Below are 22,208 nucleotides of genomic sequence, written 5' to 3' on the forward strand. Positions count from 1 at the left end.
ACGCATTAGCCCACAACATCACACCAGCACTCAGTCTTAATCAGTACTATGTACTGTTTTGTAATATTATATTGTGACTAATGATTGATTTCTACTTTATAAATAACTTAAAGAGGACCCTTGGAAACTACTCTTAAGACCCCTGCCCTGAATTCTTTCCCAATATTTGTGCCTAATTCAGTATTCAGTGTGGGCTAATTCACTGGACGCAAAGGTCGGTCTGAATCCCAAGGTCAGCAGTTCAAACTCACCAGTTACTCTTCAGAAACTCTATACAGGATCACTATGAGTCAGCACCGACTCAAAAGCATTCAGCAGTAACAACAATGCAGTATTGGTGGTGGTTGGTGTTATGTGCCGTGGAGTCGGTTCTGACTCATATCGATCCTGTATAGGGTTTCTGAGGCTGTAAATTTTCATGGGAGCAGAAAGCCTCATCTTTCTCCCATGGAACAGCTGACCTTGAGATTAGTAGCCTGACTGGTAACCACTATGCTACCAGAGCTCCAATAAAAGATTCATTCATTCTTTTAAGAATATATGAAGAATCCTGGTGTAGCACTGTAGGATAAGTGCTGGATAGCTAACCATAGGGTTGGTGGTTCAAATCCACCAGTCACTCGCTGGAAACCCTATTCAGGGACTCTATGAGTTGGAACCAACTTCACGGCACATAATCACCAACCACCACCGATATGGCACTTAACAACAACAATGAGGGCAGGGCATAGTTTTTGGCACTAAAATACGATGGTTGGTTGGTTATGTGCCGTGGAGTCAGTTCTGACTCAAAGGGTTTCCAAGGCTGTAAATCTTTACAGGAGCAGAAAGCTTTATCTTTCTTCCGTGTAACAGGTGGTCGTTTCCAACTGCTGACTTTGAAGTTAGCAGAACCACTTTCCTTCATGGAGTATAGCTTCTGGTAGTGAGACAGATAACAAAGATATACATGCCATGTGACTGTTTTAAAGAAAGCAGAATGAAGAGACAGCATGGTTATGGAAGTGCTGCTGCTACTCTTGATGGAGTAGTCAAATAAAACTCTATAGGAAGGGACATTTGAGCATAAAGCCTCTCTGTCCATTTTGATTCATGCTTTTGGGGTTTGACCTCATGATTCTGGGGTTCATACACCTGTGAATTCTGAACTGATAACTTCTAAAGCTCTGTCCCAATCAGGTTCTCCTACACTTCCACTGTTCTGTCAGATGGATTGATGACTTTTTCATGAAACACACTTTACAGAAAATGTAATTCACCATATGGGCAAAACTTTTTTTAAAGGGTATAAATTATACAAAGGAAGACTCACCTTTTAAAATAAATAGCTTTGAAAGTTTTAACCTATAAAGATAAAATAGCCCCATCACCCAAAAGAATTCCCACGTTCCTTGTAAAAATCTCTTCTTCTATACTCCATCCATGGCAAATGATTTGTTTTCGGTCCTTATAGTTTTATCTTTTCACGAATACCAAATAATTGAATGCATATAATATGTAAGTAACATTTAGAGTCTGGCTCCTTTAACTTAGAATAATGCATTTGAGATTGATCCATGTGGTTAGTTCTTCCAAATCTATAGTTCCTTCCTTTTTATTTGTAAGTAACAGCCCATTGTCTGGAGGTACCACAGTTTGTTTATGCATTCCCCAGCTGAGGGATATTTGGATTCTTTTCAGATTTGGCAACTTAGAATGAAGTCACTATAAATTTTTACACACAATTTTTTGTGTAGGCATATTTTCATTTCCCTTGGGTAAATAACAAGAAATCATTTTTCTGGGTGGTATAGTAAGTGCATGTTTAACTGTATAAGAAACTGCTAAAACATCTTCTAAATTGTCTGCATCATGTTCTAAACTGTCCATGTTGTCAGCAACGTAGGTTAGTTGTAGTTACTCCTTATCCTGGCGTGTACTTGGTCTTATCAGTATATTTTAATTTTAGCCTTTCTAATAGATGTACATGGCGTATTTTGTTGTGGTTGTACTTTACATTTTTCAAGTGACTAATGCTTGGAAACCCTGCACAGGGTCCTATGAGTCAGAACAGACTTGGTGGCACTTGATAACAACAAATGACTACAAATGTTGAGCATGTTTTCATGTGCTTATTAGCCATCCCCACATCTTCTTTGTGCTCAAATTTTGTGCTATTTTAAAAAAATGTGTTGTTTTATTTTCATATTGAGGTTTAAGAATGTTTAATGTTCTGAGTATAATCCCTTTACCAGACAAGTGATTTATAAATATTTTTCTTCTACTATGTGCCTTGCTTTTTTGTGATCTTAATAGTTTCCTTCAAACGTATTAGACTGAACTCTGAAAGCACTTGGTTTGTGGAAGGCTATTGTCTACAGCTAGAATCCTAGCTCCATTTTGTGTCTTGACAAAAGTTCAAACTCCATTTGAGTTCTTTGTTACTTCCCTAATGCTGCTGGTGGTATGTTGTCCAGTCAGTTCCAACTCATAGCTACCCTGTATAAAGTTTCTGAGGCTATACATCTTTATGGGAGCAAAAATCCTCATCTTTCTCCTGCAGAGTGGTGCCTAGTTTCAAACTGATGATCTTGCAGCCCAACACAAAACTCACTATGATACCAGGCCTCCGCAATTCGTGCTGGCCATTAAGTTAACAAATGTGGCTGTGCTTAGGCAAATACAGGTAAACTCAGGGAGGGGCAGCCTGCCCTCAGGAAGAATGTTGTTGAAGGTAGGTCAGATGCTAACACAATGAACTAGGGAACTTGCTTGGGCATGTCCTTCTTTCACAAAGAACTTACCTACATATACTTGATGATTTGTCACAAATAGTCAAGCAGAAGAACTTAACTTTATTTTTTATTGTTCATTTCTGGTATTTTCTTATTACAACTACCCTGTAACTATTGAATAGGAAAAGGTAAAATCATTCACTGCCCTCTCTGCCCAGGAGACAAGCTAAAATGTTAATCAGGTTACTGAGTGGGACCAATCTTCCCCACCCCGGAGATAAAGTAGAATGTTAATCAGGTCACCGAATGGGACCACACCCTCTGGTTTCCCTCCAGTCCTCAAACAGGTCTGCAACCTAGCCTCCCTGTCCCCCTCCCCCCACCCCATGACTGTGACCCCTATAAGCCAGTGTTGCCCTCCATTTGGAGCTCAGAATCTGGAGAAATTAGCTCCTCTGAGAGCCAGCTGGCTTAATAAAATCTGAAACTCTACTTCACCTCTCCCAGAGGCCTCAGTTTCTTCAAAGACAGATCAAGAGCTGCAATGACACTCTCGAATCCAAAACTGCTGTAACACTATGACTCAAGGTTATATGTGCGTCCCTGAATACCGTGTAGCCAGGTAATTAAAACCCCAGAGTCAATCCTGTGACTTTTTGAGCCTGCAGTTAAGTATGCAACCCAATCACGGTCCTTTCCCTGCTTCTGTGGCCCTATTGTCAGTGATGGATTGACCTGGTATGACCTTGCAATGATTTCCTTTGTCCTCTGTTACATATAATGAGCACAATGAGAGGTTCAGCGCATTCCATCAGCTTCTGTACAGGGTGCATGTTGATAGTTTCCTTCATTTAATGATTATTTTTGTCTTTGTCTTGTTTAAGGCTTAATTTAAGGGTCTTGATAGACATTTTTGAGTCTTGGGTCTTTCTCCCCATCACACAAAAAACAGCTGTTCTTAATTTCAATGAAATTCAGTGTATCACTGTTTTATTTTATGGACTGTGCATTTTAGTGTCTACAAGGGAGTTTAAAATTGAGGTACTTGGTAAAATCTAAAATGGCTGGCTTGAGGTCTCATTTTTTAATCCTGTTTTCAACCTAGTAACAGCTATCTTGGTGCAGACTTAATCATGTAGCTATGGAAGTGTTATTTTCCTCTGTGATAAAGTTAAAGATGTAAAAACAACGTCCCAGACAGGAGACCTTGGCATCTGCCCTGATTTCAATCTTCCACACAAATAAACACTTCCGCTCTAGTAGGCTATTTCAAAAGAAAGAAAGTTGAGTAATTGTAACAATTATCCATTGACTCCTCTTCTCTAGGAAATCCTTCCTTACAAGCTCCACAAACGAAGTCCTGCTTTTTGATGTTCTAAGCTATCGGCCACGGGCTAAGCACTTAGCTGCTAACTGAAAGGTCAATGATTTGAACTCAGCGACTGTTCTGAGGAAGAACGATGTAACAGCCTGCCTCCATAAAGACTGCAGTCTTAGAAAATCTTCCAGACAGTTTGAAACTGTCCTGTTGGGTCGATACGAGTCAGATTAGACTCCACAGCAATGCGACGATGGGAGGGGAATGTGATAACGTGAAATCACACGATCAAGTGTTGGCAAGACTAAGAGAGCCATTATTCTTAAATAGCCATTCATATTGCCTAAGTAGGCAATACAAAACAGAACCTTGATTATTCCTCACAACTTCCTTGTGACATTGGGTGCTTTTGCCATCTTGTGGCCTGGAATAGGTTTATGCCATGTTTTTTTTTTTTTTCCTGAGCCATACTAGAAATCTACTGCTCTAGATAGAACATAACTGCACATCTCTTCAAAAAAAAAAAGTCTTTCATGTGTGGCCACTAAATCTGTCTAGATAAAAACTAGGCATTATATCAGAATAAAAAGGAAAAAAAAAATGACATCTTCTCCAAATCTGTAAACTTTAACTTTAACCAAATATGTAAAATTCATCAACAATGAGTTTTTGTTAATTTATTTTAACCTATATTGTTTTTTGTTTTTTGTTTTTTTCATAACTGGGAAAGAATGAAGATATAATCAGTCTTAGTATCACCATGTTTGAGGGCCTAATTCATACTAAAGCCATCACGGATACTTCAACTTTCAGCATTCCCAAAGAATCTTCAATAGCTTCTTGGTGAATGGCCTTGAGAAAATAGAATGAATCAACTAATTCCCAGGGAAATTATAACTAATATTTATTGAATAGTTGTTCAGAACCACTTGCTGTCCTTAGACTTCACAAACATTCTGTCATTTATTTTTCATAGCGTTCCTAAGAAGGATATTGAATTATCATCATCACTTTTTTTCAGATGAAGAAACCAAGGTGTAAGAATCAGTAAAGTGCCCAACAGCCTTCAGGGAGATAGATGGTGGTGGACCTGGGATTAGACCCTAACAGACTGGCTCTAGAGCCTGGTCGCTAAGTGGCACTGTCCCCACTGAATGGAAGGCAAAATTTGAGAGCCTGTGCTTACCTGGGGATAACTAAGCAATCCTTTCTACATGCAGGTACCCTGAGAACTCCAGAGAGCAGCAAAGTTCAGTTTCAGAAAAATAAAGCTACATTTTCTGTCTACTTGAATACATACCTTAAAACATCTTACCCACTCTATCAACCAGAAACCATTCCAAGGATGACAGGGTGACATTTTGCGGTATTAATTCATGTGCTCTGTCCCACTTGCTTGATGTAAAGTTCCCCTGCCAAAAAGACCATGGATCTCTACCCCGCCTGCCCTCAGGGGACAGTGTTTAGTCCATAAAAGCAGAGAAAAAGAAATAAGTCTGCATTCAGCTTCCAAAATACTTCAAAAAAGATCTCCTAAGTAACTTGAAAGAACCGCAAGTTCAGCAGTTCGAAACTACCAGCTGTTCCGTGGGAGAAAGATGAGGCTTTCTGCTCCTGTAAAGATTTACAGCCTTGGAAACCCTATACAGGGTCGCTATGAGTCGGAACCAACTCCACGGCACATAACAACAATAACAAGTTAACTTGAAAAGGAACCCTGATGGTGCTGTAGCATAAGCACTGGACTACAAGATTGGCAGTTCAAACACACCAGCCACTTCACAGGAGAAAGACAAGGCGTTCTGCTGCTGTAAAGATTTACAGCCTCAGAAATCCTATATAGAGTTGCTCTGAATCAGACCTTTTTGTCAGTTTGTCCTACTATAGAGGCTTGTGTGTTGCTGTGATGCTGGAACTTCTGCCACCAGTATTTTAAATATCAGCAGGGTCACACATGAGGGACAGGTTTTACCAGAACTTTCAGACAACGACAGACTAAGAAGAAGGAGAGTTGGACCACTGGTGAACGCTTAGCCACTGAAAACCTTGTGAATAACAGTGAAGCATTGTCTGATATAGTGCCAAAGATGAGCCCCTCAGGTTGGAAGACATTCAAAATACGACTAGGGAAGAGTTGCCTCCTCAAAGTAGACTTGATCTTAATGATGTGGGTGGAGTAAAGCTTTCAGACCCTTCATTTGCTGATGGGGCACAACTCAAAATGAGAAGAAACAACTGCAAACATCCATTATTAATGAGAACATGGATTGTAAAAAGTATGCATCTAGGAAAATTGGAAAATAGGAAGTTGTCAAAATGAGTTGAAATGGATGGATATTGACCATCTTGACTTGGACAATCATATGGTAGCGTAGTGGTTACGAATCGGGCTGTGAACTTCAAGGTCAGCAGTTTGAAACTACCAGCGGTTCCGCAGGCGAAAGATGAGGCGTTCTGCTCCCATAAAGATTTACAGCCTCGGAAACCACGGCACTTAACAACAACAACAACAACAACGGCTAACTATGCTGGAAACAATAAATTGAAGAGGAATGGCATCATGTACATTAAAAGAACATTTCAAGATTTAACTTTAAATATAATGCTGTCTTTGATAGGGTAATATCAATACTCTGACAAGGAAGACCAGTTCATATCACTATTATTCAAATTTATGCATCAACCACTAAAGCCAGTGATGATGACATTGAAGAATTCAGCCTGAAATTGATCAAACGCACAATCAAGATACAGTGATATTACTGTTGCTTGGAATGTGAAAGTTGGAAACAAAGAGGAAAGATCAGTAATCGGATAATAAGGCCTAGGTGATAGAAACTATGCTGAACATCACATGATAGGATTTTGCAAGTCCAATGAGTTTTTCATTGCAAATACCTTTTTTTCAACAACATAAAAGGTAACTATGCATATGGACCTCACCAGAGAGCATACATAGCAATCAAACGGATTCATCTGTGGGAAGAAATAGTGGAGACACTCAACCTCAGCCAAACAAGGCCAGAGACAGACTGTGGAACAGGATATCAATTGCTCATATGCAAGCTCAGGCTATAACTGAAGAAAATGAAAACAAGTCTACGAGAACCAAAATATGACCTTGAAAGTATCCCATCTGAATTTAGAGACCATCTCAGTAAGACATTTGATACATTAGACACTAATGACAGGAGACCAGAAGAGTTGTGGGATGATATCAAGAACAGCACATAGGAGGAGAGTAAAAGATCATTAAACAGAAAGGAAAGAAAGAAAAGACCACACTGGGTGTCCAAAGAGACCCTGAAACTTTTTCTTGAGCATAGAGAAGTTAAAGTGACTAGAAGAAATAAGGAAATGAAAGAGTTGAACAGAAATTCCAAACAGTTTGAGAAGACAAGTTAAAGTACCTCAATGAAGCACAGATGTAAATACCTGGAGTTAGAAAATCAAAAGGGAAGAACACACTCAGCATTTCTCCTGCTGAAAGAACTGGAAAAATAAAATTCAAGCCTCGATTAGTAATATTGAGGCATCTAATTAAATGATGCAGAAACCATCAAAAGAAGATGGAAGAAATATACAGTCACTATCAAAAAGAATTGTTCGATAGTTAACCATTTCAAAAGGTAGCATAGGATCAATGACCCATAAAGGAAGAAGTCCAAGTTGCACTGAAAACATTAGTGAAAAACAAGGCTTCAGGAATTGATGGAATACCAATTGAAACTTTTCAACAAACTGCTGCAACCCTGGAAACACTCATTCATCTATGCCAAGAAATTTGGAAGACTTGGCCATGTAAATGGAATAGATCCATATTTGTGCTTATTTCCAAGAAAGGTAACTCAGCACAATGCAGAAGCCATTGAACAATATCATTAATACTACATGCAAGTAAAATTTTGCTGAAGACAATTAAAAATGTTGAAGCAGTACATTAACAGGGAGCTACCAGAAATTCAAGCCAGATTTAGAAGAGGATGTGGCACTAGGGATATCATTGCTGAGGTCAGATGGCTCTTGGTTAAAAGTAGAGAATCCCAGAAAGATGTTTACTTTTGCTTTATTGACTGTGCAAAGACATTCGACTGTGTGGATCATAACAAACTATGAACAACACTGTGAAGGATGGGTATTATGGAACGCTTAATTGTGCTCGTGAGAAACCTGTCCATAGAACCAGAGAAAGTTGTTCAAACAGAACAAGGGGAAATTGAATGGTTTAAAATCAGGAAATGTTTGCATCAATGTTATATCCTTTCACCATACTTATTCAATCTGTATGCTGAGAAATACTATGAAAAATTGGATTAGATGAAGAAGAAATTTGCATCAGAATTAGAGGAGGACTCGTTAATAACTTGTAATATGCATATGACACAACCTTGCTTGAAGATTAAACTAAATAGAGTCTTCAATATGGATTGTGCCTCAATACAAAGAAAATGAAAATCCTCATAATATCATGATAAACGGAGAAAAGGCTGAAATTGTCAAAGACTTTATTTTACTTGGACCCATAGACAACACTCATGGTAGCAGCAGTCAAAAACTCAAGTTGTATTTCAGTAAGGAAATCTGCTGCAAAAGAACTCTTTAAAGTGTTTAAGAGCAAATATGTCAGTTTGAGGACTACAACGTGTTTGACGTAAGTCATGGTATTTGCAATCACTTCATATGCATGTGAACGTTCACAAAGAATAAGGATGACTATAGAAGAATTGATGCATTTGAGTTATGGTGTTGCAGAAGAATATTAAAAGTACTGTGGACTGCCAGAAGGGCAAACCAAACTGTCTTGGAAGAAGTACATACAGAATGCTCCTAACAAGCCAGGATGGCAAGACTTTGTTGCTCATACTTTGGACATGTTATCAGGAGGGACAAGTTCCTGGAGAAGGAAGGACATCATGCTTAATAAAGTGGAAGGTCAGTGGGAAGACCCCCAATGATATGAGGTACAGGACTGGACAGTGTCTCATTTTGTTGCACATACAGTAGCTATGAGTCAGAACTGACTTGAAAGTACTGAACAACAAAGCATGCATTAGAACCAACTCTATAGCAGTGGGGTAAGTGGCTGCTATAATCAGAAAAGAGCCACCACATTCAGGATCGAGGAGAACAGAACATACTTAATGAAAATGCAGCACTACAAGAGGTGCCCTGGAAGGTCGGGAACTGAGGAGTCTTGGATTCCAAGAAGGGCATCATTGACAGCGCCCTGGAATCCAAGGCAAGAAGGGAGAGAAAGAAAGCATAGAGAGGTGTGATGGGCCGAGTGGAAGGTTCAGGAAAGGATGCATGTGAGGCAGAGAAGAGTTGAAATGACAGTCACAGAAGGTAAAAATGTGGATGCTTAGTAGGTAGACTGAGTTATTAGAAATAAGTGGTAAGCATAAAAGTAATAAAAATCAGCACAGAATACTTAAGCTTCGTACATTGAGCTCTTGTTAAAAGCACATTGTTGTTGAGTGCCGTCAAGTTGGTTCCAACCCATAGTGACCCTGTATAGAGCTTGAACCCCAACCTTGCAGTTCAAACGACTTTGAAGTCTGGTGCATTAACCCACTGCACCACACCAGGACTCCTGTTAAAAAGCATAGACTGAGATATTCAGGGCTTGGGTTGAGCTGAAATTTGCCTTTGTTATATTGGTGGAGAACCAGTGTGTTTAGAAACTTAACAGTAAGACAGCAAGGCAGGGAGCGTGTTCAAAGGGAACAAACTGTGGCCAATCACCCTTAAGCACTTAAATGTAACCATTTACATCTAAACAATAGTTAGCTTAATCGCGATCATTTGGAGCTACCCACTGGAGATCTGATCAAAGATTCTCATTAGGTAATATTTAGCTGTCTTGGTTCATGATTCTCACCTCACATCAGAGTAATAAAACGGAGCTTCATTTACATTATTTCATAATTTAGATATTTTATTAATTCAGATGGGTTTCCCTCCCAGTTAGTTAAAATTTAGTTTCTCTTCATTAAGAAGCAGAGATTCAGGAAATATTGCTAGTGAATTCATGGGCCAAATTAAGGGATTTTGTGTGAGGAATTTCCTCTTTGTTTTCTGTTTGAGCAGTTTTATATTTGGATTGCCCATTCACTTTCTGATGAAACAGTTTTCATCTTTCTTGAGAACATCTGGAAACTATATAATTCCATAATGTTGGGAGCGAGGATTTCAGGAGGCCAGCTGATTAAGACCTTGAATGGACAATAAATTGGAAACTAGACAGAAAGCCAGAGTCTGAGCTGAGAAATTTGAACCTAGGATGACAAAGGGATAGTCACAGGATGCCCAGGATCGAAGTACAGGATTGAGGGAGAAGAATGAAAATTTATCGCAGATTTCGCTACTGACATTCAAGCAGTATACCATGCTTAGGATTGCAGAGCAGGTTAGAGTGGTGGCAAGTAGAAGCAAAAATTTGGAGGTGGAAAAGAGGAAAATGTTCTCACTCAGTCTATGAATGAGGGATAGTAAGAACTAAATGTTAAGTGCCGTCGAGTGGATTCCGACCCATAGCAATCCAGTATAAGGTTTCCAAGGAGCAGCTGGTGAGCTTGAACCACCAACCTTGCAGTTCAAACGACTTTGCAGTCTAACACATTAGCCCACCATGCCACACCAGGACTCCAAGAACTAAATAAGGATATCTTTTCTCAGGCCAAACAGGCTTTGGGGATCAGCAGAATAGAACTAGAGTGCTAAGCAGGAAACCAAGTTCGAGATTCAGTGTGCGACTGACTAAAGCAACAACACAGTGATTGATTACAGGTTAATGAGGGCTAATCCAGGTACTGGATTCTGGTCTATGGCCCATATCCCATAGCCTACCCATTGAAATATATCACTTACCTTCATTGTGGTTGAGTGAACCATAGGATAATGATAAGCTTGCAGAGAAGGGTTTCTGTTATTGCAGCGGATAGAGGTCAAGCAAGGCAGGGTTGACTGAAATTGTGGTTAATAAGACCCTTTACCTGTATCACTGAGAAGCTATGCTTTCTGCTACCCCATTCTAACTTAATGTAAGCATAGACAGAAACAGCCAGCACACTGCATGTATGGAGTAAATGTTTATTGAGTATGCTAGTGTGCCAAGCATGGTGCTGCACACTGCATCAGACATTTCTTTCACTCATGGAGCTTCATAACTGTTCATACATGTTTAAATAACAGTTTCAAAGAGAGTTGGATTAAGTAGCATGAAGAGAAATACAGCCCACTGGAACTCCAAGGCAGGATGAGTCAAGAGAGGGCTTCACGGAGGAAGTAGCCCCAGCTGAACTTTGAAGAATGAGTAGAGTTTAGATCAATGCAGGTGAAGATGAAAGGGAATTCTGGATGCAAAGTTCCACCATGAATTGTGAGAAATAAATTAGACACTTACCAGATGCCACTAGGCAAGATTACTATATCTAGAATGGACCTAGTCAATGAAATATATGGTTACTTCTGTTGCTATTCTTCCTGCTATTAATATTTTAGTGCTTTCACTGCTAGAACCATTTTTAAATGCCAGTTTTACTGCTTTTAATAAGGTGGTGTTGTTATTAAGGGCTGTCGAGTTGGTTCTGACTCATAGTGACCTTGTATAGGGTTTCCTGGGCTTTGAATTGTCGAGGGAATAGAAGATCTCACCTTAATCCTATGGAGTGCCTGGCAGGCTCGAACTGCAGGCCTTGTGGTTCCAAGTCCAGTGCTTATCCTATGGAGTCACTGCACTCCTTTTAGTAAGGTTGTTGTTGTTATGTGCCGTGGAGTCGGTTCCGACTCATAGCGACTCTGTACAGGCTTTCCGAGGCTGTAAATCTTTACGGGTGGCAGAAAGCCTCATCTTTCTCCCATGGAACAGGTAGTAGTTTTGAACTGCTGACCGTGAGATTAGCAGCCCGATTTGTAACCACATAATGGGATTAAATAGATAGGTTTGGAAGACAGTGAGAAGTTACACAACTGTTGCTTTCCTGAGTACTATATGAAATAAAAAACTCCAAAAAGAACAAGGGCTTGCGTCACACCTATTTCTCTATCAAATGTGTTCTTTGCACCCGTCTCACTAAATAAATATAAATCAATAAAATAATGTTTGTGCTCAAAAGGGATCACAGCAGAAGTTACACTAAGAAATTTAAGCTAGGTGCCCACAAACACCACAGGTTGGCATGTAACTAAAAGTCATTGTGTTTCTATACAGAGAATGGAGGAGGTGGAACATTCTAAGCTCCTGGCCAGAATTACAATTCTTATCTTTCAACTTCTTTCTTTGTCTGTAGCTGTTTTATGGAAAACATATCAATAGGAAAAAGGTTAAAAACAACAAGGAAGCTCTTTCGTGCTGAGGGATGATGTTGCTGATGTTGCTCAGACAGTACAGACACTAAAACAGTGTGAGCAGACAATTGTTCGTTCACATATTCAGCGGGTCTGTCCCCTCTGGTGTTGTGTTCAAGAAGTGACAAATGAGATTTCAGTTCACAGTGATTATTGTCAGGATCTCAGAACAAGTGCTTTATTGGGTATTATTACTCCCTTTGCAATAGCCAGTCTCTTTCGTCTGTTTGCTGTCATGTTCTATAAATATCAAAGAGGCTGCAGAGGCAGAAGTCACTGAATGCAGCCTGTGCTTCCAGGACACACAGAGCATCCCCATCCAGGATAGACAGCTAGGGACTGCAGATTGTCCTCTAAGAGGGGATTACAGGAGTCCTGGTGGAGCCATGGTTAAGCTCACAGCAACTACCCAAAATGGCTATTGTTGTTGCTAAGTGTTGTCAAGTTGGTTCTGACTCATAGCCATCCTGTCGATGGTTTCCGAGTACCGGCTAGTGGGTTTGAACAGTTGCCCTGGTGGTTAGCAGTCCAGCACTTATCCTACAGTGCCACATCAGAATTCCACCCAAAAGAGTAGTCGGTTCAAACCCACAAGTTGCTTGATGGGAGAAAAAAGAACCAAAAAAGTCCAGATTCAATGTCTATTTAATGTTACAGAGCTTTACAGTTAGGCTGTGTGTTTGCATGTATTAGGAGCTGGTACCAAGGGACAAGTAATTTGTTTGGGCTCTGGTTCGCTTCCTATGCTTTAGGTCCTGGAGGAGCACTAAACTGGCTCCTGAGACCGTTCCCTGCTGAAAGTTTTATTCTGAGTGCTCACAAAGAGGCAGACCTCCCATAGGGAGGTAGTAATTCTGCCTCTGTGTGTGGGGGTAAAATCATTTCAAGACCATCTAGAGGATTAAAAAAAGAAAAAGTAGTGTTTTTCCTTTTTGAAATAAATAAATAGTTTGAGACTTGTGAATTACTGCAATGACTGAACACGCCATGAGACAGCGTGTAAAATAACCACAGGTTCCAGAATTCCCGCGCAGAAAGCAGGAAACTCTTGTTTTCTAGATGACTGATTTATTCCTGCCCACAAGAACTTGTTGCAGTTCAAGCAAATGCTTAAGTTAATGAGGGTCATTTCCTTAATGTGGACATCAGATGCTTTGTCAGTGAAATATACCAAACTCCTCCTTTGGTTTAAGAGGGAACTTGTTGCAAACAGTGTACCACAAACTGCAGTCTGTCACAGATTTCTGTTTCTTAAGATGCTTGTATTCAGTGAAAAGGATCAATAAAGAAAATGTGGTCCTTCCTTCCTTATTCAGTGTAAAGTTTCTCATTGCATATGATACTATCCTGAGGGGCTGTGGGTTTTCCTGACACTTCTGACATTTCTAGCGAAAAACTTCCATTACAAACATATTTCAAACACTACTATAGGATTAATTAAAAGTGCTTTTTCCCAAGGAAGAAAGTAAAATAAATAAATACATAAATAAAACCCACTCATAGATATTACGTATAACTCAAACACTTCAATAGTAGAAGGAAAAAGAAAAACACAATCCACTTATAATCCTAAGAAATTACAATAAAGGTTCTTGTATACCATGACAAAGTCATTGCTTTAGCTAATTTTTCTTTTAGGAAAGAAAATAATCTCACTTATTCACAGTATTCGCTAGGATACCTTTAAATGGTTCTCACAGGGTCTACCTGTTACTTCCTTTAAAATCAGGGTTCAAGGTGGAAGGCAGGAGACTTACCTTAAAGGAATGGTACTGAGAGCCCCACTCTTCACCCTGCAGCACTTCAGCTAAAGTCACTGTTTCAGTGCAACTGGCCGGGGAAGAAGAAGCCAGCATCTGTGTAGTCCCACTGGAACTGGGGCTGCCTTTGGTGAGGCTGGCTGGCATGGCTCAGGCAGGATCCAGCCTCACGTCCCTGTCCCTAGGTTTGCAGAGTCCAGCTCATCTCTGGAGAGCCAGGCAGCTGGTTGTAGCTCTGCCTCCCAAGGCTTCTGACTGGAGGTGGGCTAAGAGAGGCACACAGAGCACTCCCTGAGCCCACCTTATTCAAGAGCTCTGCCTCACAAGCGGAGGATCCACGTTCTGCTTGCTCCTCTGCTGTTACAAAGCAGTAGCCAGCACAGTCCCACTCAGGGCCAGGGGGCCCTCACCCTGGGAGCCCTTGACTCCCCAGCAACAATCCTCATTGGTCCCAGGACAGGCAGGCCTCCCTTCAGTGTATTCCTGCCCAGCAGTGCTTTTCCTAACTTCCACACTGGACCCCACTCCTGCCCAAGCTTAAAAATGACTAGAATTTAGACTGATCAGGGGGGTCCATGAATTCAGGCCATGTTTGCACCTCTGAAATCAAACCATAATCTTACATTTGTTCCAGTAGAGGCTGTCATCTGACTTGGAATCGTTATCCATCTAGTTTACATGCACTGACTTGTTGTTGTTAAGTGTCCTGGAGTAGGTTACGATTCACAGCAACCCTGAAGAGTGTGTCCATTATTTCAGAAAACGTATGTAACTAGCAGATTTGGGTTCCACACATGTGGATCTACTCCAGGTTTTCACAGGGCATTTCTTAGAAAAGCTTTTTCTGTGTTTGGCAGCAAATCCCAACCCCTCCGTGATGTGGCTGTAAGTGTGTCTGATGAAGACCCCCTTCACCTAATGTGTGTTTGCTTCAGCTGCTGCCCAGGACCACTAGTGAGGGCTGGATGAAAGTAATGACACTTCTTTGGCATCACTAATAGGGTTGGGTAAGAATAACAATGGCTGTTCACTCGCATTTCACTAAAAAGCTCATAGAGCAAGTTTACATGTGCTTTGATTTAATTTCCAAAGTAATTCTATGGCATCATCTGGGAAGGTACCTTTATGTTTCAGGTCTCTGAGAGGTGAAATGACTTGCCCAACATCCCACAGCTGACAATGAATATGAGATGAACACCGATCCTGCAAAAATTCCTAGACAGTGGTGCTTCACTCAACACAGTGTGCACTCATTTCCAAGGAGCTCTGGTAGCATAGTGGTTACGAATCGGGCTGTGAACCTCAAGGTCAGCAGTTCGAAACTACCAGCTGTTCCGCAGGAGAAAGATGAGGCTTTCTGCTCCTGTAAAGATTTACAGCCTCAGAAATCCTGTACAGGGTGGCTGTGAGTCGGAACTGACTCCATGGCACATAACAATGGCAACAACATTGACATGAAGCTAGCATAGATAGGAATGACAGGCCAGGTGTGAAACAATAGGATCTAAGCTACTTGTTATATTGCAAGCAAGGATAATACCAAACTACTTACACTGAAAACACTTTGTGAGTCAAGTAAACATGCCTGCCATCTGTTTTTGGCATCTGGTATTAGAGGTGGCAGGTTTAATAAAAACATAAAAGACTGCAGCCCCCATGAGACCTCCTGCAAAAGCTTTGGCACCATCTATCCTACCTGAAGATAAGTGGAGTATGCTGCAGTTGCCTCAACAGAAGGGGCAGGGCAAACTGGAGGGAGTGGCCCAGAACCCTGGACAAGCCGTGGCTCATCCAGAAAGGGCAAACTGACAATCATCCAATAGTAAAATGAGCGAAGAATATTCCCACTGACAAATAAACACGAAAAGATGTTAAGCTGTATTAATATAGAAGAAAATGCCTGCCACTTAAAAACAATAAGAAACACACTTTTTTTTTTTTTCAACCTATTATTGTTGGTGGAGTCCTGGTATGACGCTGTGGGTTAATGCACCAGACTGCAAAGCCATTTGAACTGCAAGATAGGTGGTTCAAGCTCACCAGCTGTTCCTTGGAAACCCTATACAGGTTGCTATGGGTCGGAACCGACTCGATGGCACTTAACAACAACAACAACAACAATTATTGTTGTTAGGTACCTTCAAGTCAGCTTCAACTCATAGCAACCTAAGTTCAGTATAATGAAACGCTGAACCATCTTCACAATTGTTGTCACGTTTGAGCCCATGGCTGCAGCCACTGTGTCAATCCATCTTTTGGGGGGTTTTCCTCATTTTCACAGACACTCGATTTAAGAAGAATGATATCCTTCTTCAAGGACATGAGAGTGAGTCAAAATTATCCAACTTTATCCGCACTCTGGTTGTATTAAAATGACTGCCCACAGCCATGGCTGATGACAACACTGAGTGTGCACGTGAAATGATTCTGTTCAATAGACGAGTGACAGTGGATTCGGAGGCAAATCATTTGTAAATCAGCCATGACTCTGCCTATAAAATCATCCATGACAGACTTGGGTTTCTGGAAGTTTGCGTGAGATGAGTACCGAAACAACTCACGGAAGAGCGTAAACAGAAGTGTTTGGACATCTGAAAACAAAATGTGGACCGATACTCAAAGGAAGGTAAAAGTTTCTTTAAAAAAAATCATTACTGGTGACGAGACATGGATTCATCACTATGAGCCTGAGAGTAAACATCCTCAATTACTGACCAAGAAAAAGTTCAAAAGTCAACCATCAGCTGGAAAATTAGTTTTCTGGGATTCTCAAGGGCCAGTATTGGAACACTGTCAGGAAAGAGGTTCAACAATCAACAGTGCTCATTACAGTGAAGAGCTGAAGCCTAAACTTTGGATTAAGCACAGAGGACTTCTATCCAAGGGCATGTGATCTTGCAGGACAATGTACATCCACACACCTCTACCCACACTGTTGACACTGCAAAAACTTCATTTTGAGGTGTTAAAGCATCCTCCCTATAGTTCTAATCTTGCTACATCAGACTTTCACCTGTTTGGTCCCCTGAAAGCAGCCCTTTGAGGATGAAGTTTCTCCTCTGAAGAAGAAGTGAAGACAGCAGTGCATTCTTGGCTCCCAGCTAAGTCTAAAACATTTTTTAATAAGAGAAAATGAATGCTTGTTGACAGATGGACAAAGTGTATTGAAAAGCAGGGAGATTATGTAGAAAAATGATATATTTGTCTAATGATAAATGTGTCTAATGATAAATTAGATAAATTAGATAAATTGCTAAAAGTTGATTTAAATGAATTCTACAGCCTGAGTTCAGATAATTTTTGACTCACCCTCATATATAAAACCTTGTAGAATAAGTACTGAGCAGGGAACCATGAAGTTGACAGTTCAACCCATCAGCTGCTTCTTGGAAATACTACACAAGGCTGCTATGAATCAGAACCAACTCAACGGCACTTAACAACAACAATAATATATCACCACACCATCTGAAGATGATGCAAGTAGGCAAGTCTGCAAGAATTGCTAGCTACAGAAACTGAGACAAGGATTTTCCCAGAGAGGGAATGGAGAGAGGAATCTTCTCCTGGAGATGGTGCTCTGAATTCCGTGTTCTGGCCTCCTAAATTGTGTGAAAGGAGCCATGGTGGTTAAGTGTTGGGCCACTAACTGAGAGACAGAGAGAGAGTTCTGGTGTAGCTCTGTACGACAAGTACTGGACTGCAAGGTGGATTTGAATCACAAGGTTGGTAGTTCAGATTTACCAGCCACTCCACAGAAACCCTATATAGGGTTTCTAAGAGTCAGAGCCAACTTTTGATTGCACTTAACAATAACAACATACATATAAATATATTTGTTGTTGCTATTAAATGCCATGAATTGGTTCCAACTCATAGAGACCCTATATAGGGTTTCTGAGGAGTGGTTGATGGGTTTGAACCACCGACCTTGCAGTCAGCAGTCCAGTGCTTATTCTACTGTGCCATATCAGGACTCCTATATACATATATGTATATGTGTGCATGTGCAGCTCACATATGCACACATGTATGAATATATGTACATGAACATATACACAAGTATTCCCATACGCATACATATCTTTGTCTACATATATACATACACACACACTCACACACATATATGTTGTTGTTGTTAAGTGCCGTCAACAACCCGCAGCAAGCCTGTATAGGATTTCTGAGGAGCAGCTGAAGATCTTGAACCGCTGACCTTGCAGTTCAAAACGACTTTGCAGTCCAGCATATTAACCTACAGCACGGCACCAGGATTTATACACACATATATAGGAATCAACACTCATGGAAGCAGCAGTCAAGAAACCAAACAATGTATTGGATTAGGCAAATCTGCTGCACAAGACCTTTTTGAAGTGTTGAAAAGCAAGATGTCAGCTTGAGGACTAAGGTGCACCTGACCCAAGCCATGGTATTTTCAATAACCTCATATGCATGTGAAAGCTGGACAGTGAATAAGGAAGACTGTAGAAGAACTGATGCTTTTGAGTTATGGTGTTAGAGGAGAATATTGAAAGTGCCATGGGCTGCCAAAAGAACCATCAGATCTGTGTTGGAAGAAGTGCAGCCAGAGTGCTCCTTGGAGGCCAGGATGGCCAGACTTCGTCTCTCATACTTCAGACATATCGTCAAGAGGGACTAGTCACTGGAGAAGGATATTATGTTTAGTATGGTGGAGGGTCAGAGAAAAAAAGGAAGACCCCTCAATGAGATGGATTGGCAAAGTGGCAGCATCAATGCACTCAAACGTGGCAACAATAGAGAGGTTGGCCCATGATCTGGCAGTGTTTCGTTCTGCTGTGCGTAAGGTTGCTATGAGTCGGTACTGACTCGATGGCACCTAACAACAACATTATATGCATATACATATAGGCGTTCTGGTATGGCATCATAGAACAAGCACTGGACTGCTAAGCTTCTGGGACCGTCTAATGTAATCCCTTTCAGAACAGTTGGTAGTGGTAGCCAGGCATCATCTAGTTCTTCTGGTTGCAGGGTAACTCACTCTTAATTTGCCATCACGTCTGCAACTATTTTTTCCAACTGCTCTATAGTATTCCTCTGTATACATACATATGTATGTATACATACACACACACACACACCTGGTGTTGCACTGTGGATTAATGTGCTGGACTGCAAGGTCGATTTGAACCGTGAGGTTGGTGGTTCAAGTTCACCAGCTGCTCCTTGGAAACCCTATGGGTTGGAACCGACTAGACAGCACTTAGGAACATCAACAATATGTATATAGAGAGAGTCCTGATGTGGCAAAATACCAAATTTTGATTCATTTATATCAAGTATGTTGTGCTCTAGGGTAAGTGCAGGACCACAAGGTTGGTGGTTCAAACTCACCAGTCACTCCTTGGAAATTCTATACTGGATTTCAATGTGTTAGAACCGACCTGATGGCACTTAGCAACATAATCAGTATGGTTATATGTGTGTGTTTACAATGGAATAGTATAGAGCAGTTACAAGGAATACTTGCAGACAAGATGACAAACTAGGAATGAGTTATTTGGTCTTGGGGGTTCAGGACCAGTCTTGTGGGACACCATGATTGACTGGCCTAACATAGTCCACAAAGACAATTTCTTACACACTAGTGTAGGTTAGTGGCTCCTGGGATCTTAAAACTCATCATGGTCATCTAAGGTGCAATTATTGGTCTCTCCCTGTGCAAAGGAAAGAAGAGTGATGACAATTGCAGACCCTTAGATCCACTTAGTACAAAGGACTAATGAACCACATGGAACATAAGTCTCCATGACCCTGAAGCCAGAAGAGTTAGATGATGTCTGGTTATCACTACCAACTGTTCTGAAATGGACCATATTAGAAGATGCCAGATGGAATGGAAGATGATGTGGAACAAATATCCAAATTTTAAAAAGATGACTAGGCTTACTGGTCAGAAAGAGATGGGAGGAGCCTGAGACTATGGCCCTTGGTCATTCTTCACCCTGGAACTGAAACTCACTCTGTGGCTCAATTTTAGCCAAGCAATATATATTAGGGTAACAATACTAATGAAGGAGCTCTGGTAGCGTAGTGGTTACGAATCGGGCTGTGAACCTTAAGGTCAGCGGTTCGAAACTACCAGCCGCTCCGCGGGAGAAAGATGAGGCTTTCTACTCCCGTAAAGATTTACACCCTCGGAAACCCTGTACAGGGTCGCTATGGGTCGGAACCGACTCGACGGCACTTAACAACAACAACAACAACAACAAACAATACTAATGAAGCATGTTCACCAAAAAATGGTCAACCATTCAAGATCAAAAGTGTAGCATTTACCTAAGGACAAAATTCAGAAGGGTTGGGGAGAAGGGGAGAGTGGGCCCAAGAATCATAGGGACTAAGTGGGAAAATTGATGTTACACAGAGAGGATTGCAACCATTGACATGAAAATAAGTGGATGATTTCTCAAATGATGCAAAACCGATGATTTGCTCTGTAAACCTTCACTCAAGTCACAGTAAAAAGTAACAAAATAAAAGAAGTATAAGCAAAACTAGAGAGCTTTATTGACTCAAAAAACAAAACAAAAACAAAAACAAGGAGAAATGGCAAACTAACATGGCTGTTCCTGAATTCAACACTGGAGTCTCCACAAAAATGAGAAAGGCATTGGTGGATCTCAGAACTTAGCACAAAACCACAAGACACCCACTTTAATGGTGAAAACAATAAAGATGGAAACTACCAAGTGTTACAAAGGATATAGATGAAGAAAGTCAATCATGTTCTATGGTGGAAGTGACAATTGGCATAACTATTTGGGCAATTGTTTGACACATTTACCTGTCTCTGAATTCTGTTACCAGTAATTTTAATGCTAGGAAAAAACCCAGCCCAAATAAGTACATATGTTAGCCAAAAAATATCACGATAATTATAATAGGTCTGTTTTTAATTTCCTATAACCAGCAGCTCCTCAGAAACTCTATACAGGGTCGCTATGGGTCGGAACTGACTCGATGGCACTTAACAACAACAACAGCTAGTGTGGCACTATAACATAAGTGCTGGACCACAACGTTGGTTTGAACTGCAAGGTCAACAGTTCAGAGTCACCAGCTGCAACTCGGAACCCACTAACCTTTCAGTTCCAACTGACCTTGTGATCAAGTTCTTATCCTACAGTGCCACACCAAGACTAGGCACCATGAATAGAGGACAGGCTGTGAGCAAAACCTTTCTAGTGGTGGCCACTTTTTCTGCACACACCAACCACATTGATGAGTACTTGGCCTGTGATTAGAAAAGAACAGAACAGAGCATTAATAATAATAACTGTGGTATCTGGCTGGAGGAGTAACTTTAGCACATGCAGATTAGTCTGGTTTTAGAGTGCTTCTTCTGTATCAATGCAGTCAAAGTGTTGACCAAGACTGCAGTCTCATCAGACATTCAATTAGGGAAGGATCGCCCTTAGGTTTTGACAGAGCAAGCACTGGACCGCAGGGTCAATTCAAACCCACCAGCCGCTCCTCTGAAGTCCTATACACGGCCGCTATGAGTCGAAACTGACTCAATGACATTTAACAACAACAACAACAAGACCTTGTAGTTTTTGCTGTTGTTGCTGGGGTGAAATAATATCTCATTGTTGTTTTTATTTTCATCTTTTGAATGATCACAAGCATTTTTTCCATGCATGTGTTTGTTGGCTATCTGAATGTCTTCATTGGTGAAATATCAGTTCATGTTTTCAGTTCATTTTTTAATTGATGAGCATTAGGTAGTTTCCAGTTATTGTTGTTATGCTAAGTGCCACAGAGTCTGTTCCAACTCACAGCAACCTTGTATAGGGTTTCAATGCAATTGTTCATTGTGTAAGTATACCACAATTTACTTATTCTTTGTGCGATTGTTTATCTTTTGGTTGTTGGAGTTTTCTATAAATTTTAGAGATAAGTTAGTTCTTTTTCAGCTATGCTGCTGCCAAATATTTTTTTCTATTCTGTAGGTTTATTTTTCACTCTTCTGGAGATGTCTTCTGATACACATAATGATTAATCTTTAAGAGGTCTCAGTCA

At 40.7% G+C, this 22,208-nt stretch overlaps 1 protein-coding gene across 1 annotated transcript in view; it reads right to left on the reverse strand.

Moving 5' to 3' along the window:
- The window catches only part of NPSR1 (neuropeptide S receptor 1), a 227,186-nt gene extending 212,898 nt beyond the window's left edge, over window positions 1-14,288 (reverse strand). Inside the window, exon 1 of the mRNA XM_006832139.1 lies at window positions 14,139-14,288. Within this exon, the coding sequence (XP_006832202.1) occupies window positions 14,139-14,288 (150 nt within the window). The remainder of the gene's footprint in view (window positions 1-14,138) is intronic.
- Between the last annotated feature and the right edge of the window lie 7,920 nt (window positions 14,289-22,208).

The sequence above is a fragment of the Chrysochloris asiatica genome, unplaced genomic scaffold (genome assembly GCF_000296735.1).
Source record: "Chrysochloris asiatica unplaced genomic scaffold, ChrAsi1.0 scaffold00006, whole genome shotgun sequence".
In the NCBI taxonomy this organism is placed as follows: Eukaryota; Metazoa; Chordata; class Mammalia; order Afrosoricida; family Chrysochloridae; genus Chrysochloris; species Chrysochloris asiatica.